Source organism: Podarcis vaucheri (assembly GCF_965113315.1).
Source record: "Podarcis vaucheri genome assembly, chromosome: 13".
NCBI classification, from domain to species: Eukaryota; Metazoa; Chordata; class Lepidosauria; order Squamata; family Lacertidae; genus Podarcis; species Podarcis vaucheri.
Window position 1 is genome coordinate 33,610,133 of NC_138751.1, and position 17,894 is coordinate 33,628,026.

Below are 17,894 nucleotides of genomic sequence, written 5' to 3' on the forward strand. Positions count from 1 at the left end.
GATGGTTCTGCCATATAGCAGAAGGTAGCAACTTGTTTCAGGTAGTATCATGAAGTGGGATAGACAGCAGTGTCTGAATGTTGCAACAAGCCTTCTTAAAATGTTGGCCCTACTAGGATGGAGTGAAATGAGGATTGTTCCATTTTGGGCTCTGATCGAGGCAGCAGAATATCTTGAGCTGCAATGGTCATATATACTATCTCAGCAATGGTGAAATCAGAAAATAAGTTTCCATGCAATAGAGTATCACACTTGAGAGATGTATTCAAATACTGTATGAGCTTGAGCATGAAATCATTGACTGACTTTCAGTAGGTTGCTGTGTGTCAGTTCTTAATCTGTAAGGTAGGAGTAACCAGAGGTTGCTTGCACTATTCATTTCACAGTTATATAAATCACTACTAAGAAGGACTAAACATGTATGATATTACATATTGAGGTGTGTATGTACTTTCAGCTTGGGAAAGGTAAGATTCTTCCATTATGGTTTTTGACCCTTAAATTCAACTGTAAATGCTGTCACATTCATGCAAAGGTTAGAGTTTAGGCGTAACTACTTCTTCACTCAAGGAAAGGATGCAAGCTAGCTTCAGTTACTGAACTGTATTTACCTCTCTTTTTTTGGCCAGCCCACTTTCCTTGTGGAACTGTCCAGAGTGCTGGCAAACCCAGGGAACAGCCAGGTTGCCAGAGTCGCAGCTGGTTTGCAGATCAAGAACTCTCTGACATCTAAAGACCCTGATGTTAAGGCCCAGCACCAGCAGAGATGGCTTGCAATCGATGCCAATGCTCGTCGAGAAGTCAAGAATTATGTACGTAAAAAATACAGCATTTTTGCTTTTCTTCCCAGTTGTGTTTGTTCAAGCACCCTGTTATTCTGTAGTGAATGCAGATCATGCATTTACATCTGTGTTTTGAGACCTTGCTTCTCAGTTTACTTTTCTCTTGTTTATTTCAAAGTCAAAGAATCTGTTCGGTCTCTGGCGTGTGAGATTGTTTTCTCAGCTTAAAGAGATTTCTTATGGTGACCTCTGGGATCCTATAATAAAATTGAAAGTCCCATGCCCAGAAGATCTGTGTGATCTTGTAATATAACTGAAAGTCCCCTCTGTCCTTGTACCAACAGTATTCCAAGTGTGGTGGCCTCATGTCTTGTTCCTTTCCCATCTCCTTATAGGTTTTGCAGACCTTGGGTACAGAAACCTACAGGCCCAGCTCAGCATCACAGTGCGTTGCTGGCATCGCCTGTGCAGAGATCCCCATGAATCAGTGGCCTGAACTTATTCCGCAGCTGGTAGCCAATGTTACAAATCAGCACAGCACAGAACATATGAAAGAGTCGACATTGGAGGCCATCGGCTACATTTGTCAAGATATTGTAAGTGCCTACTGAGTCTGCTGTGCTAAAAATTGCTGCTCCCCCCCCCTGCACCTGCTCTGCTCCTCTGCTCTCAGTGGCTTAATTTGAATCTGAACTGTGGGCTCATCCCCCAAATCAGTTATGTTGTGTGTCTGCCACTTCATCACACCAAGGTAAAAACTAATCCATAGAACGTGGTATCTGTGTTCTACAATTTCATGAAGGAAAGCTCTTACAGAAAGTGTGTGTAGATGTGAATGTGTGCCAACAGAGGGAAGACTGCTGGGGGGGTTCTCATTTCTTTTTTTTTCTGCTTCACTTCCATCTCCACCATGCCTACTGTTGCACTGGTCCTCTTGCCACAAATTTCTTCTTCTTCCTTTTCCTCTGCTGCGCCACTGCTCTTCAAGGAAAAAATGCTCTGTTCTGGGAACCTAAATGTTTGAGGACTTTCGCTTGTGTTCCCTACAAGATCAGGCATGCTGCTGACCCAGAGTAACTAGATACGTTTGTTATGGAGAAAGAGGCATGCATTTATTCTGTACTTGCATGGAATATCTGTCCCTGTAGGTTAGAACTCGTAAGTGAATTGGGTGCTTAGCTGTTCTGCGAGATACCTCCATGCTGGTTGTGATCCGGCAAAAAATCTCCTCTTGACATTTCTTTCTGTTTTGATTCCTGTTTTTAGGATCCAGAACAGCTTCAGGACAAGTCTAATGAGATATTGACAGCCATTATCCAGGGCATGAGGAAAGAAGAGCCAAGTAATAATGTGAAGCTAGCGGCTACCAATGCACTCCTTAACTCTTTGGAATTCACCAAAGCAAATTTTGACAAAGAGGTAAGTGGTCAGATGTTAGTGCAGTGGAGAGTGAGTGTGACCGAAGAGGGAAATTAATGGTTCATGAGAAATAAATCCATGGTCCGTGATGAGAAACCATGCACCACTCTGAGTTTTGATGCATTCCCATTTCTGCTGAGACTTGGATTTGTGTGTTAGCAGCCTGTTGTGAAAGCATAATCCTATTGCAGTGGTGAAGAGTGAATACTAAATCAACTAAAATTGTAACTCCCAAATAATCCTGTGAATTTTAACGGATATGCTACCGGAGGCACTCTAGGAACTCTGTAAAAGAGTTTGCAGCTTGCAAGCTAGCACCTCCTTCCATGCCCTTGATGGAGATCACCTCAGTACATAGGGAGCAAAGCAGTCTCTTGGGTATGCAGGGCCTGCAATTTGCTTCCTAAGCAGTCTGTGCTCTGAAGCCTAGTTTGTGTGTTCTTCTCCATCTTGGGGTGTGATACTTCCTGTGGATGAATTCCTTGGTCTGAATTTGCTGCGTAACTATTTCCCAGGCATTGCCACTGTATTTCAGGCAAGAGCTATGTTTTAGCATTTTTAGAAAAGTAGTGCTTTTATCAGTCAGTATAGGCAATGTCACCCTCCCTGAGCCTTTGTAAACCATTAAAGCCGTCTCTGGAATGGTGATTGCAGGGGCCAGGTTTTAGGGTTTTTTCTTCTTCTTTTAATTGGCTGAGGCATGGAAGGAAGCTCTCAGGTAGCCTAAATGCAGATCTGTAATCCTTGCCTCTTCAATGTAGAGGCTTTTGTAAAGAATGAGAGAACCTCTCCGAATGGGTGCAAATCATTTATTTCAGTTTTCTACACCCGAGGAATAATTGCTGAAGTAATCTCCCTTACCTTTTGGTATTAAATTTACCAGAAAATGTAAAGATTAAGAATTAAACTACTTAATTAGCCACTTAAAAAATAGAAATAACTGCAGTGTTCTTGGAAGACAATTGGGGTTTTTAAAATCTTGCGGAGTCAGTTGGTACTTAGTAGTCTAACCCTTTTCTATTTTGTGAAAATGAGAAGTCCTGTTTTTAACAAGTCTTAGTTAAAAGAACTTATTTCTAGCCTATTACATTAAAAAAACCCTCGAGTAATTACTGGGAAAAGAAACCAGAGCGACCAGATGTTGGAGCCTACCCTTTCACTTGGGAAGCAGAGTGATGAAACCCTGATTTGCTTTATATCCTGCAGTTTTTTAATCTGGTCCTTGATTTAAATGAACACAAGTCAAAATATATTTGATCACGATACCCTCAGCTTTCTTTTTGTAAAAGCAGATTGCTTATAGGTGACAATAGTGACTGACCTGTTTGTCAAAGCTGTCAGTAGGAGGAGGCACTAATTTATGCCCCAAACAAGAGTTTGAGCCTTTTCTGACCATGCTTCACTGGTGGGTTGCCTGTATATTGAGAACCACAGTTGGCAAGAAAAACTGAAATGGTCAGTGTTTTAGTACACTGTTTTATTTTGGAAACAAAATACTTTATTGCCAGGAAGCTTTGACACTTCAGTCCTAATCATCTGTGTTTCTCTCTTCTCTCCTCCTATTTCCAGTCTGAAAGGCACTTTATTATGCAAGTAGTCTGTGAAGCAACACAGTGTCCGGATACAAGGGTAAGTTAAGTCCTAAACTGTTGTCAATAGTAAGTGATAGTAGTTCTGGTCAGTGTTCAAAACTCCCATTGTTCTAGGTGCATTTTGTGACAGGGAATTTCATTAGCGTGCGCAGTTTCTGAGGTATGGGCGCAGTACCACGCCTAAGATTTCAGATTAAAATTGCGGAGTAGAAGGACAGGAGGACCTTTTTCTGCCTCCCCACTTCCATCTACTCTCTGAAGACTGGAGAAGAGACCCTCTTAAGAATATTAGGGGGAGCGGGCAGGGGTAGGACTAGATCATGTGAAATATGAACATAATATTTTAGCTGCCGTTCATTCTTTTTCAACTTTGTATTCTTGTTATAAAAAAAGCGTGCCTAGACACTCTGTTGTTGCGCCCATAACCTAGGTTTAAGGTGCCATTTAGCTTCTACCTTTCATATCTCAGTTTCTAGCACTGGTCCCGGTATATGGAACTAGTCAGAGCATACTTCTTTCTCCAAAATGAGCATGAGAAATGTCTTTAAATAATCCTGTTTTTAATTGTCCTTTATTCAAGATAATCAATATATGTGGTGCTTTAGAGTTGTGTACACAAAACAAAAGGCATGTATCTGTCCCCAAGGAACTTGCAATCTAAATTGACAGTGGCGCAGACAACCAAAGAATGGGGAAAGGACATCAGGGTAGGCAAAGTATTAATGTGAGCAAACCCTTAAGATAAGTTGCAGTTGGAGATGCGGGCTGAAAGGCTTGGAGAGATTGGAGGAGGGGCTTGATGTGGTCTGAGCAATGGGAGAAACGAATGATATCAGCAGTGGCGTTTTGGGTAGAGGTGGGAGGGTTGATGCAGGCAGGTCAGAGAAAAGGAATGTGCTGTATAGTAAAGGCAGGCGATGGCCAAAGCATGGACCACAGTTTTAGCTGAGGGGACTTCAAGAGGTGACATTTTTGCCATTCATCAGCAAGAAGCAATACGATTTAGCAACATAATTGAACATTGGGGAGAGGAACACAAATGAGTTAAGTATAATACTAGGGCTGCAGAGCCTTGTTTCAGTTGCAAGCAAACATGATCTACACCTGCAGAGGTGATGCTTGCCAGTTGCTATCAAAGGTCTGTCTAGCCCAGCATTCTGTTTCCAGCTGTGACAGCCAGATGCTGCTTAGAAGCTTGTAAGAGGTGGAATAGCAGTGCTCCTTTTTTGGCAATAGCAGGTAATCCAGATCATGCTTCCATTTTCAGCTCTGGCAGCTAATAAGTCATTGGTTCATACCTCTTGTGAATTGCGGTGTTGGGTTTTGCAGTTGGATCACTCCTGAGTATATGTGGCTGCCTCATTACCACGATTGGCTGTCTACTGGGAATGGGTCTGATTGTGAACCTTTGTCTATTCTCGTAACTTCAGTTATGGTGATTGTCCTAACAGACTGCGGATACTGAGGTCATGTGGCCCCATAATTATGCAGGCTGCAACCCTGCTGGTTCCAAGAGGCCACTGGAGGGGATGTGCTGCATTGAGCACTAGCCACAGACTCCTTGCCTTTGGTGAAAGCTTTTTGGTGCTTTGTCTGCAGCATTATTATGAAATATAAGGTGAATACAGCTGATAATTCACCATAGGAACAAAATAAGCTATACAGTGGTGCCTCGCAAGACGAAAATAATTCATTCCGCGAGTCTTTTCGTCTTGCGAAGCACGGTCCGTCGCAACTGCGCCTCTTCAAACGGCTTTTAAAAAAAAGCGCAAAACGTTTTCGTCTTGCGAAGCAAGCCCATAGGGAAATTCGTCTAGCGAAGCAACGCAAAAACGAAAAACCCTTTTGTCTAGCGAGTTTTTCGTCTTGCGAGGCATTCGTCTTGCGGGGCACCACTGTACTTGATCAAGTCATCTTTATACATATCTATAATATTAAGTTTTCAGTTTACAATATTTAAACATCTTCATTTTCACATTATTTTTGCTCATATGAGCTAGTCGACTTCTGCCCCTCCCGTCTCATGGATACTTTAATTTTTATTTTGTCATTTTATTTTATTTTGTACTTCTTCCTGATTACGTTTCATCATTTCTGATTACAATTTTTTAAAGAATATGTAAAAAGGTAGAATCATTACAAGTCTTATTAAGTCAATCCTGCTAGCATTGTTAATTGTTTACTTGATCAAGTCATCTTTAAGGCAGCTTCCAGCAGGTTGCACACATAGGTTATCAAGTGGTTGCTACATGGTAGCATCCTTCCTGCCAAATGGTGAATTCTGCAGCTGGTTGGAAGTCTGGAGGAGGAAATTGGGAGTCATCAATTTCTCCTTGCCACTTGGCAGAATCACTAGCTTACCAAGAGATTCAATGCATCAAATCCTCAACGCGTTAAATTGTTGCTTGGCAAATGATTGTACTTATTTGTCCATAACCAAGTATGATTCACACGGGCATTTTGAAGCGATGCCCTGCGGCAATGTTCTTCCCTGGTGTTGTGACAAAGCAGTCTTGTGGGAAATCGTCCTGGGTTGTGACAAAGTAATCGTGTCTTGAAAAATGATAGAAAACGAGCATTTAAAGAGCTTGGCTGTGTAGGCATTCCATAAGAATGGGTGCTTTAGAGTAAGGCAGGTTGCCTTTCTCCCAAGCCTTTTCAGAATGCTGTGAGAAGAACCCTGGCAAAATGGCAAAGCTTGTGGCATTGCTGCTTTTAATGCACTGCAGTGATGCTATGGTTGACTTCAATGGTTATTTTTCATAGCTAGGAAGGCTCACATCTTTCATTACTATGACACTTATTAAAAATACCATAGGAAGGCTATTTCTCTGGTACAATGTGCAAAATGCTTTACATTCCTCCTTTTGTTCCAGTCTCCTAGTAGTTCCCCCCCCCCCCCATTTAGAATTGGGAAGCAGACCATGAATTGCTGCTTGGTCAACCAATGCAGTATTAACGGCAGATTTTTTTGGGATCCATATTCCACTGCTTTAACTGGTGCAACAATAAGCTTTTTTTGCTTCCACAAAGCATCCATGGAGGTAATGGGTCCTGTCTTTTTATTTGCCTTTAGGTGCGAGTAGCTGCCTTACAGAACTTGGTGAAGATTATGTCCCTCTATTATCAGTACATGGAGACGTATATGGGTCCTGCACTTTTTGCTGTGAGTATTCAAGTCTGGGAATTGAGAACGGAAGTGTAGGTACTTACTGTAGGTGAGTTGCTTTAGTAAAGCACCAACAATGATCTCAAATGCCTTCTCTCTCTCTCCCTCTCCAAAGATCACAATTGAAGCTATGAAAAGTGACATTGATGAGGTAGCTCTACAAGGAATTGAGTTCTGGTCAAATGTCTGTGATGAAGAAATGGACCTTGCTATTGAGGCATCAGAGGTGAGTGATCAGGGGGTGACAGTTCTAACTTTCTGTAGCAGCCTTCGGTCCATGATGAGACACCATGCACCACTCTGACTAAAGTGATGCGACGACCTATAACGCTGAGACCGAACTTTCCTAAGAGCAGGAGGTGCTATTAGCTTTGAAGGAGACAGGGCTTATCTCCTGCTTAAGAGGATATTGCTGGACCCAAAAATAAAGATAACCATTTGTAGTGCAGTGTTATAACTTAAAGTACAAGCAATAAGTGATCTACAAGTGCCCAATTGACACGTGATGGCGCATTGCAGCAACCCGGAAGTGGCCAGCAAGGGGGGCTTATGTTCGCCCCGCCAAAGTGCCCAGGGGTCAAGAATGTTACCCCTGCACAGATTGGTTGCCGCCTGCAAATACAAACAGAACAATACTTGCAGGGGGAGGTTTGGGGGAAGAGGGAGGGGGTAGGCTTTGGTAGTGCCTACTAGGAATATACTGCATGCAAATATTTCAAGGTGCAGATCCAGATGTCTGGGTGTTTGGTATCTTTGTGTCACCTGCTGAAGACTGCTTTTTCGTATGCTGCAAGAATAAATAAGTCCTCTGACCCCTGAGCTTTTTGGAGATGGGGGGCACCTATTCCTTCCAATGTAGATCATACTTTTAGCCACCAAGAGGATACACAAAGTCCTATTACATTGCCCCACTGTCAAGGTCCGTAGCACTGGAATATAAATGAATGTAGTGTGAGCATCTTGAGATTTTTAGTGATTTTCCTGGGATCACGGTAACACGGACAATGACTTCTGGCCAGAATAGGCTCACTTATAGGACATGACCAGATCATACATTTCCTTCCAAACTACAAGCAGCAACCAAGATTTGGTTTTGACTTACCACCTGTTCAGCGAAAACGATAAGCCCATGTCCAGACAACATGACAACCCAGACTCTGGCTTGTTTTGTCTGTGAGGGGGATGTGTAGCAGGTTTTCTTAGTTTTAAACAATGGTTTAATATGATCTGTGAACTGGGCTTAGGTGATCTTCAGAGAGCCCAGGTGGTATTTAAAGTTTCAATTAAGCAAGCCAATTTCGAATGGATGAATGAAACTAAGGGAAATGTGGATTTTGTTTTTAGGCAGCAGAGCAAGGAAAACCACCGGAGCACACCAGCAAATTCTATGCCAAGGGTGCACTTCAGTACCTTGTCCCAATTCTCACGCAGACACTGACCAAACAGGTAAGTGATGGGTATGCCTGCGTCACTGTGCACTGTTAATGTGGTTAAGGGCCTGTGGCAGCAGTTCTTGTAAGTTTGAAGGAACAGTGTTGGAATATATCCTGCTCCCCTGAAAATAGTGTGGTCTTAACAAAATAATGTTCCCCATTCTACAGTGGACTGTCTTTCCCTATGACTTGCTATTGTACAAGGTCTCTGAAATACACATGGCAGTCTTTGGTCTGTGGTGAGATTGCATTCACTCTACTCATCAGCAATGTACCACCCCCTCTACTTGTTGCCATATAGAGGCTCAGAACTCTTGAGTGCTCTCCACTCCATCCAATAGGAGGCAGGCTCTTTGAATAAAGACTCTGCTCAGGGCTGGACCAGGAGGTGTCTTCCGCTTCTCAGAAAGTTTTATTTCTCGCAAACACATAAGCAATACTTCAGTTTTGTTGACCTGAAGCTGTCCCTTAGTATATGCTACTCTTTTATATTAAGCTGTTACATCTGAGTTTTTAATTAAAAACTACAAAATGGGAGATTCAGGAGGATTGTGTATAGGCAGTGGGTCTTTTCGGTTCAAATTAAGCTTCTTTGTAGTATTAAAAATATTACTTGTACTGTATAGAGCAGTTACCACAAGAGTGCTCTGTTTATAAAGTAGCTTTCCAGTTTCTACTGGGAAAGCAGTCAACATTGCTTCATGTGTGTGGTAACCAACATTTTTTTTGCTTTGTGAAATTGACTCAGTATACAGCCGTACCTTGGAAGTCGAACAGAATCTGTTCCAGATGTCTGCTCGACTTCCAAATGTTCGGAAACCCAAGCACGGCTTCTGATTGGATGCAGGAAGTTCCTGCATCCAATCAGGAGCCGCAGAAGCCCCATCAGACATTTGGGTTTCAAAGAACGTTTGGAAACCAGAACACTCACTTTAGGGTTTGTGGCGTTCAGGAGCCAAAACGTCCGAATACCAAGACGTTTGGGAGCCAAGGTACGACTGTAGTTTGCTTTGGCCTGGATTCTCAGTTCTACCAACTCGTTTCAAAAATGTTATGCCTTGCTTATGTAGTCCAACAGAGATTGATTTGGGTGTTGTCCCTTTCACCTTAGGATGAGAATGACGATGATGATGACTGGAACCCCTGCAAAGCTGCTGGGGTCTGCCTCATGCTCCTGGCCACTTGTTGTGAAGATGACATTGTTCCTCATGTTCTGCCCTTCATCAAAGAACACATAAAAAACCCAGACTGGCGATATAGAGATGCTGCAGTCATGGCATTTGGATGCATTTTGGAAGGACCAGAGCCCAACCAGCTCAAACCCCTTGTTATTCAGGTAAGATGTTGCAGTAGTGGGGGGGGGGGCTTGGACTTTGGAGCCACATAGTATTGGCATTGGCTTGTCCACTTGTCCAGTTGTTTAGATTTGACTAGAAAACATCTCACTGCACTCTGTGAAGTAGGATATACATAGGGGCCATATGTGGTCCTTGGTCACCTGTAAAAATGTGGTGTTTGTTTGTTTTTTAAATGAAACAATGATCATACAAATGCATTCTGAAATAACCCATAAAAGACCAAATAATAGCAATATAAACCAAACACATTTGTCACAGGTGGCATAATAAAAAAGAATCAGCATTGCAATTCAATAGACCTTGGCTCTTGTATATGAGACAAACAACAAACAAGACATCAACAAACAGCAAGACAATTTGCTTCAGATTCCCTTTAATTACCAGATGTGCCTTTTTCTACAAAAGTCAAAGGCCCTGAGGAACATGAATAAGCTAAACATTGTGTGCAGTTCTGTGTAGCTCATGAGTCATGTCTGACAGTAGGAAATACTGTATGGACCTCCTTTATTTTTGGTAGAAAAGGTGGTAAAATTTGTTGCTCTGAGACTGTAGAAATGAGGGAATAGTACACTGGTGTGTCACTAGCCAGAGGGACAAGAGCCACAGGGAAATTTTATATCCCTCCCCAAAAAGAATACCATGGCAAGATGAGCTATTGGCCAGAGAAGAACAGCTTGTTCCCCTACCCCTGCAAGATCAGAAAGAATGTCCCTTCGCCAACTATCTAAAAAGTGTTATATAAATATAAAATAAAGAGTATTGACTTCTTAATTATCAATTTCTCTTCCAGGCTATGCCTACCCTAATAGAATTAATGAAGGACCCCAGTGTAGTAGTAAGAGATACAACTGCATGGACTGTGGGTCGGATCTGCGAGCTGCTCCCGGAAGCAGCCATAAACGATATTTACCTCGCTCCACTGTTGCAGTGTCTAATTGAAGGCTTGGGTGCAGAGCCTAGAGTGGCCTCCAATGTATGCTGGGTAAGACAGATCCTTTTTCTGTGGTGAGGCTTCATCAGAAGAAAACGACTAGTATTTGGGAAACAGCAGCTGTGCGGAGTCAAAGTCGTGGGGTTGTGTTGCTTTTATTGGTGCAATATTGGGAAGTGACGTTGTGTTTAGGTTTTGTACAATGCACACCTGGTTCAGCCGGTGGGGCAGGAAACCACTTAGAACTTGTGCTGATTCTAAGTTGTGGTGACAGTACTGTTTTAATTTGATTTTATATAATGGGGATAAGGGAAGCAAAGGAGAGGTGCATGGAGTCAGATTCAAAAGAAAACGATTTTCTGCTAGCGGAACATGCTTTCCTGAAACAGTGTGCTCCTTCTAAGCTGTTGATATCTGCTGTCTTTCAGGCTTTCTCTAGTTTGGCAGAAGCTGCTTATGAAGCTGCTGACGTGGCTGATGATCAGGAGGAGCCTGCAACGTACTGCTTATCCTCATCATTTGAACTAATAGTTCAGAAACTATTAGAGACCACTGACAGGTAATGAAACCTGTAGGCTGTGAGCCGTTGCCCTTCTGTAAAAAGGTAAAGGGACCCCTGACCATTAGGTCCAGTCGTGGCCGACTCTGGGGTTGCGGCGCTCATCTCGCTTTATTGGCCGAGGGAGCCAGCGTACAGCTTCCGGGTCATGTGGCCAGCATGACTAAGCCGCTTCTGGCGAACCAGAGCAGCGCACGGAAATGCCGTTTACCTTCCTGCCAGAGCGGTACCTATTTATCTACTTGCACTTTGACGTGCTTTCAAACTGCTAGGTTGGCAGGAGCAGAGACTTAAGCAACGGGAGCTCACTTCATGGTGGGGATTTGAACCGCCGACCTTCTGATCAGCAAGTCCTAGGCGCTGCGGTTTAACCCACAGCTTCAAACTCCTTAGATATTTCTATTGAGAAGGTAGGCCTAGTAAAACCTGTTTAAGGCAAAATATCAGTAAACTTCAATAGAGGCTGAACCGTATGCATCCACATGAGTGCAGGAAAAGCACAGAATGCAGTTTCCTAAAAAGAAGTTGGCATTCATACACACACACACACACACACATAATAATAATAATAATAATTTATTATTTGTACCCCGCCCATCTGGCTGGGTTTCCCCAGCCACTCTGGGCGGCTTCCACAGAAACCAAAAAACACTAAAATATCATACATTAAAAGCTTCCCTGAATAGGGCCGCCTTAAGATGTCTTCTGAATGTCAGGTCAACATGCATATACATAAAATGCACATTGTTGCAAAGTTATGCACAAAGCCGTGTGCACAGTGTATTCAGAATTTCAGAAGTCAGGGTGACTGAATAAGTTTCTGCGGCTAGAGCAAAATTGGATTGCAAAATCATATAAACTAAAGCAAGTCAAAGCATTTGTTTAGCTGGCTGTGTGCTGTCTCAGACTTGGCAACCTTTCATTGTATGCCAACTTGAGATCTTGTGCATATCTGCCCCTTAATATGGTCTTATAAAATACCTTGTCTTGCCCATTTATGCAATGTACAGCAGCTTTTGCCAACTTTGTGCCCCTCATATGGTTTTGGACTGCCATTCTCAACACACCCTGCAACCTGAAAGTACTTTATGGGCTTTCAGCCTATTTCTGGATTGAGCTATGATCATGCTTTATACTTCAAAAAATAATTGGCTGAGTTGACTGCTTAAATGTTCCTGGCCATGCCCCGCCCCCAGCCACCGGATTGGCTGACTGGTGATGATGTGGCCAGGATCCCCTGGGCAACACGGAACTTTGTCTCCAGGAGGAGAGGGGGTGGCCACGCAGTCCACCGCAACTCCTCCCCACAGGTAAGTGGAGGAGACTTTCTGAAAGAGCTCTGTTGTCGTGGAATTGTAGAAGTGAGGATAAAAGCACTCTGGCCACCCCTGCCAGGCAGTGGTACCTGTGTCAACAGGAAAAGCCCCTTTTTCCTAAAAGACCCTTATGGCAAAGGAAAGATTGACCATGGCCAGACTGCCCAATTAACCACATCTGTTGCCTGCTTGGCTCTTCCCATTGCTTTCAGTTTGATCTGCCTTTAATGGTGTTCCTATCCACATTTCAGTTATGCCGGTAGAGAGGTGGACAAAAGTTAAATCATGCCATGATGGTTAGCATTTAACTTGAATTGTGTTCTCTAGGTGGTTAAAAGCAATATTTTTCTTTCTACTTCAGGCCTGATGGACACCAGAATAATCTAAGGAGTGCTGCTTATGAAGCTCTGATGGAAATAGTGAAAAACAGTGCCAAGGACTGTTACCCTGCTGTTCAGAAGACAACTTTAGTCATTATGGAACGGCTACAGCAAGTGCTCCAAATGGAGGTTAGCTGGATGGCAAAAAAGTGTTGATGTGTGCCCCAACAGATGAGTAGTGCCGAATGGAGTAGTAATATAACTTTGCAGTGATAGTGGAGGTAGTTTTTTGTGTCTTCTTACATGCTTTCTATCATTTCCTGCAAAGTTCACCTATCAATTTTGGGGGAGGGGGCTTAGTATGTACAAAGACTGGAATATAAGAACCACTTGCTCCCTGTATAAGAATCCCACTTGCTAGTGGGATTTCCAAGTGTGCATATTTTGTAAGCTGCCTTGAGAATGCTTTTAACTTTGGAAAGGCAGCATGCAAATAAAATGATCGATTGGTTGATTCAAGTTATTTTGCCCTGATTTAAATGTGTTTATCTTCCTCTAACCACAGTATAGCCATGTAAACATAGGCTTTCACCTAACATAATCATAAGAGACCAGAGTTTGTTCTGGTTATTGAATTATTGATGCACTGTGCTATTCCTAATTATGACATCTGTTTATATGTCTTCTTTTCAGTCCCATATCCAGAGCACGTCTGATAGAATCCAGTTCAATGATCTGCAGTCTTTGCTGTGTGCCACTTTACAGGTAAAAACTTGTTCTTAAATTTATATGCAGCGTGAGGACATACAAAAGTACTTAGCATGAGGGCTAGTGAGGAGAGATCAAGGGACAACAGATACAAGTTGGGATTTTTCACAAGTGTCTCCAGGAATACTTCTGTAACTCAAACGTGAGATATTTTCTTTTCTTTTGAAGTTGTGAATAAGAAGGCTGCCTAGAAATATCTTAACAGGGGGTATGGAACACAGTATGTTTCTTTTTTTTGGGGGGGTGCCCCTTGTCCAAATATCAGCTCATCGCTTAATTGAAAGGGTGTCTTAAGGAAAGGTGGTGAGGCAGTAGAAGATTAATACCGGAAGGCACTGAGGTAGCTGACATGGTGCCCTACAGATGTTTATGGACTACAACTTTCCATCATCCTCACCATTGGCCAGATTGCTGGGGTTGATGGGAATTGGAGTCCAGCAACATCTAGAGGGCACCACAATAGGGGCAGCCTATTAAAGCTAGCGGATTTCCCATCATTCTTTCTGCTGCAGAGTTGTATTTTAAGGTCAGATATAAGCCAGCCAGGACCTACTCCTGGACTAAAATGAATTGCCCAGAGAAACAGTAAAGTACCAGTTTGAAAACTCCGGATACTGGATCTTCTTCTTTACATGCTTTTTCTGTGGTGGCTCCCCATTTGTGGAATGCTCTCCCCAGAGGGCTTACCTGGTTCCATCATTGCATGTCTTTAGGTGCCAAGCAAAAACATCCCACTTAACCCAGGCCTTTATCCATTAAACAATCTACGGCCTTTTAAATGGGATGGGGGAGACTGTTGTTATGAATTTTTCTGCGATTGTTTTATTGTGTTTTATTGTTATGCTATGTAAAATATGTTTTTAATGCTGAACACTGCCTTGAAATCTTCAGATAGAGAGTGGTATATAAATTGAATTTAAGTTTTTTAATATATATTTTTACACATAGATAAACTCCATCTGCAGAGTTCATGGCTGTTCACCTCTGGGTGTGGCGGTGTATATAGAATTGGAGGGGGGGCTGACATCTGGGGAGAAAATCTGATCTGAGAGCCTCTGTCTTAAGGTCTCTTTTTCTCTCCAAAATCCCAGAACGTCCTTCGTAAAGTGCAGCACCAAGATGCTTTGCAGATCTCAGATGTGGTGATGGCATCTCTCTTGAGGATGTTCCAAAGCACAGCAGGGTCAGGAGGTGTCCAAGAAGATGCCCTCATGGCTGTCAGCACCTTGGTAGAAGGTCAGTGCTTTATTCTGTTCAGGGTTGTCTTTGGAGGGAATGATTCTTCAGTATATAAACCACGGTCTGCAGGTGCATGTTTGAGGGCCATGAAGCTCTCAGAATGATGTAATGATCCCAAAACCAATCTCACGTCTGGCATTTCTCGCTATATTTGGGGTAGGAAAGTGGAGGACGGGGGAGCCATGGCCATGGAGGTTGTACCAGGAATCAGTGGTACTTTAATTGGTTGGATAGCTGCCTGGACCATCAAGCTGTTGTAGTCAATAGCCTGGTGTTGTGGAACTTCTTTCCTGCCTATTCCTTTCTCTTTTATCAAGAGAAGGAAGTGTTTGCTTGGAAAAAGTAAACTTCTGGTGAGAATGAGGACAATATGAAAGGATGGATGTGGAGCATGGGATCTCTGTTAAGACAGAATAGGACTTGTAGGGAGGGGGTAAAATGCTTCTTTTCAGGAAGCCATTAAGCAAAACATTCACCTTTTAGTGACTCCTGGGGTGGCGTAGTCAAGTTTGCCTGCTGCTTTAGTATATAGTAATTGCAAAATAGGACTTAGTTTTAGGGCCTCACTTGGCAGCCAGCCAGAGTTTGTGGCTGCTGCCAGTGCTTCCCTTCTGCAGAGGTGGTGGCTGCAGGGTCTCATCTCTGACCATGCTAGACTTCAGAGCTGTTTGGAAGCAAAGTGAGTTTTTGCTACTTTGGAGGACCTCCACTCCACTTTCATCGCAGGTATGAGCCTTCCACCTTTCTTCTGTATCTGAGGAAGCCTGTGTAGCTCATTTGCAGCCATTCTGAGTTTTGGAGGTGCCTTGGAATTCTAGATACAAGGTCAAACACAAGTTTATCACCTTCCACATGCTGCTAAGTTTTCATCAGCCTTTTTTGTCCTCTGTTGGGGGCTACCTTTTATGGCTTCACATATTCCTTATGGAGAGAGGCAGACCTCTATCTTGACTTCTGTTTTGTTTTTCTATTCACATGGCTAACAACAAAATTGCACATAGCAGTTATGACTAAAGAAAAAACAAGACTCGCCATTTAATTTAGTACATAATGTGTATTTCTTAAAGCTCCTTGCCCTATACTAACAATGCTTATAAGGGATGCTCCTATGGAAAATGTAGCTAAAGCTGCAATGCTGTACACAGCCATCTGGGAGTAAGGTCAATTAAATACTGTGAGATTGGCTTCTGAGCAGACATGCATACAATTGCCCTATCACTGTTTGAGGTGTGGAGAGTTTTATTAGACAGTTACCTGTTCAGAAAGCTTTTTCTAGTGGTTATGCCACCCTGATAACCTGAAGAGCAGGATAGCATTTTGATGCACACTGTCAAAGTGAAGTAATGGCTTTAAACTAGTTTGACATTAATAAGGAATTTGTTTCAGAAGAGGTTGGTATCTGTAATGCCCAACTTTTATTCTATCATTGAGTAGCTTTCTGTTGCTTGATTTGTTGCATACTGAAGAGTAGATCCAGTTATGTTAGTTTTCTGGACTTTCCCCCCCTGATGCCTATATATCAAAAGTGAGAAACCTCTGACCTGTAGACAGGATGTGGCCCATGGCATCTTGGCATCCAGCCCCACAACCTGCCATTCTCCAACACCTGCATTAACTAGGTAGAAAAATTTCAATGGAAAAATAAAAGTATTGAGTGGAGCCCTCACCACCACTCCTCCTCTTCCTTCTGACACTTCTAATAACCACATAGTAGATGAGAAATGATTCATCCTAAAGTTTAGACTGCAACAGTTGATCGTCTTTTTGTGTGCCTTTCATAACAAATTTTTTTAAAAGAAAGAGCATTGTTGCTATGGCTGTTCGTTTGTCTTTTGGAGATGGCTGAAAAAGAACAAGAAATAGTGTACGCATAAATAAGAAACCTAGGTGGATTAGATGTGGGTTCTGGGTATAAAACACCAGGGTTTAAATCTCACTTAGCTTGGGGCACTAACACAGCCTTTGGACTAACAGGGATCCCTTTTTCCATGCCCTTATTTTTGTTTGGAAACTAGTTATGTCTTGAAGTCTCCATTGACACTTGTGTTCACACAGCTGGCACCAGAGCAGTTTCCAACTGTGTTTTGGATGTAATGCTCAGCACAGTTGTTTCTGAGATGCAAAGGGATGGTGGAATGACCATGTGCCTAGGCAGAGAAGCACACAAGCCTGTGACGCGCTGACTCCCAGTTTCCTCACCATCTTAGGATTGGGCAGTGTGCTTTCCATCTGCAGCAAGCCTTGGTGTGACCTTGAAATCATCCTTGGTTCTCTTGTCAGAAGAGAGGAGGAGGACTGGGTGGAGGGGAGGTCTTATGGGGCGCTTTTTAGACCTGCAGATTCTAGCTACTGTAGAAGTAGATATGCCATCTATATAAGTATAGATGCAATATCAAAGTAGCCTCAATTCTCTGTAACATTAACAACAATGTGTTATTGACATGTGGATTCAGTATAGCAGAGGTTGGGAGCCTGTGGCTCACAGATGCTGTTGGATTTGGTTCTCATCATTCCCAGCAAACATGGCCAATGGTCAGGGATGATGGGAGCTGTAGTCTAGCAACATGTAGAGGGCAAACATGGAGATTGTGGTCTTCAGGGCCTTCATTTTAGATGCCAAACTTTCTTGTCTCCCCCACCTTCTCTATAGTTTTGGGAGGAGAATTTCTCAAGTACATGGATGCCTTCAAACCTTTCCTGAGCATTGGGTTGAAGAACTACGCCGAATACCAGGTAAGGCTCTGTTCACTCACAGAACGTTTTGGTTTTCTTGGGTTTAGTTGGCCTGCGTGGTGTGAGATTTGGAACACATAAGCTGCCCTAGGAAAGGGGGTGGGGAGCGACCAGCCCAAAGGTCCGATGTTTTCTCATTTGGAAACTTATTTGCCTCTCAGTCTCCCCTGTACCCCATGTCACAATTAGGCTTCAGAAAACCTGCTTACTCCAATAAGAGTATGGTGGGGAGTTAGTTTCATAGAGCAAGAGGGAATGAAATGTGTGGAGCTGAG

General features: G+C 42.9%; 1 protein-coding gene and 1 long non-coding RNA gene across 3 annotated transcripts in view; one reads left to right on the top strand and one right to left on the bottom strand.

Moving 5' to 3' along the window:
• Positions 1-17,894, bottom strand: part of LOC309517882 — a 255,439-nt gene that overhangs the window by 100,781 nt on the left and 136,764 nt on the right. The gene's annotated exons all lie outside the window — the stretch shown is intronic.
• The window catches only part of KPNB1 (karyopherin subunit beta 1), a gene marked incomplete at its 3' end in the record, with an annotated part of 32,416 nt that overhangs the window by 7,680 nt on the left and 6,842 nt on the right, over positions 1-17,894 (top strand). For both annotated transcript variants that reach the window (XM_082196279.1, XM_082196280.1), the window contains exons 3-16: positions 630-812; positions 1,178-1,378; positions 2,049-2,201; positions 3,771-3,830; positions 6,870-6,959; positions 7,078-7,188; positions 8,307-8,408; positions 9,507-9,731; positions 10,544-10,735; positions 11,113-11,243; positions 12,921-13,068; positions 13,573-13,644; positions 14,739-14,883; positions 17,537-17,619. In XM_082196279.1, the coding sequence (XP_082052405.1) occupies positions 630-812; positions 1,178-1,378; positions 2,049-2,201; positions 3,771-3,830; positions 6,870-6,959; positions 7,078-7,188; positions 8,307-8,408; positions 9,507-9,731; positions 10,544-10,735; positions 11,113-11,243; positions 12,921-13,068; positions 13,573-13,644; positions 14,739-14,883; positions 17,537-17,619 (1,896 nt within the window). The remainder of the gene's footprint in view (positions 1-629; positions 813-1,177; positions 1,379-2,048; positions 2,202-3,770; positions 3,831-6,869; positions 6,960-7,077; positions 7,189-8,306; positions 8,409-9,506; positions 9,732-10,543; positions 10,736-11,112; positions 11,244-12,920; positions 13,069-13,572; positions 13,645-14,738; positions 14,884-17,536; positions 17,620-17,894) is intronic.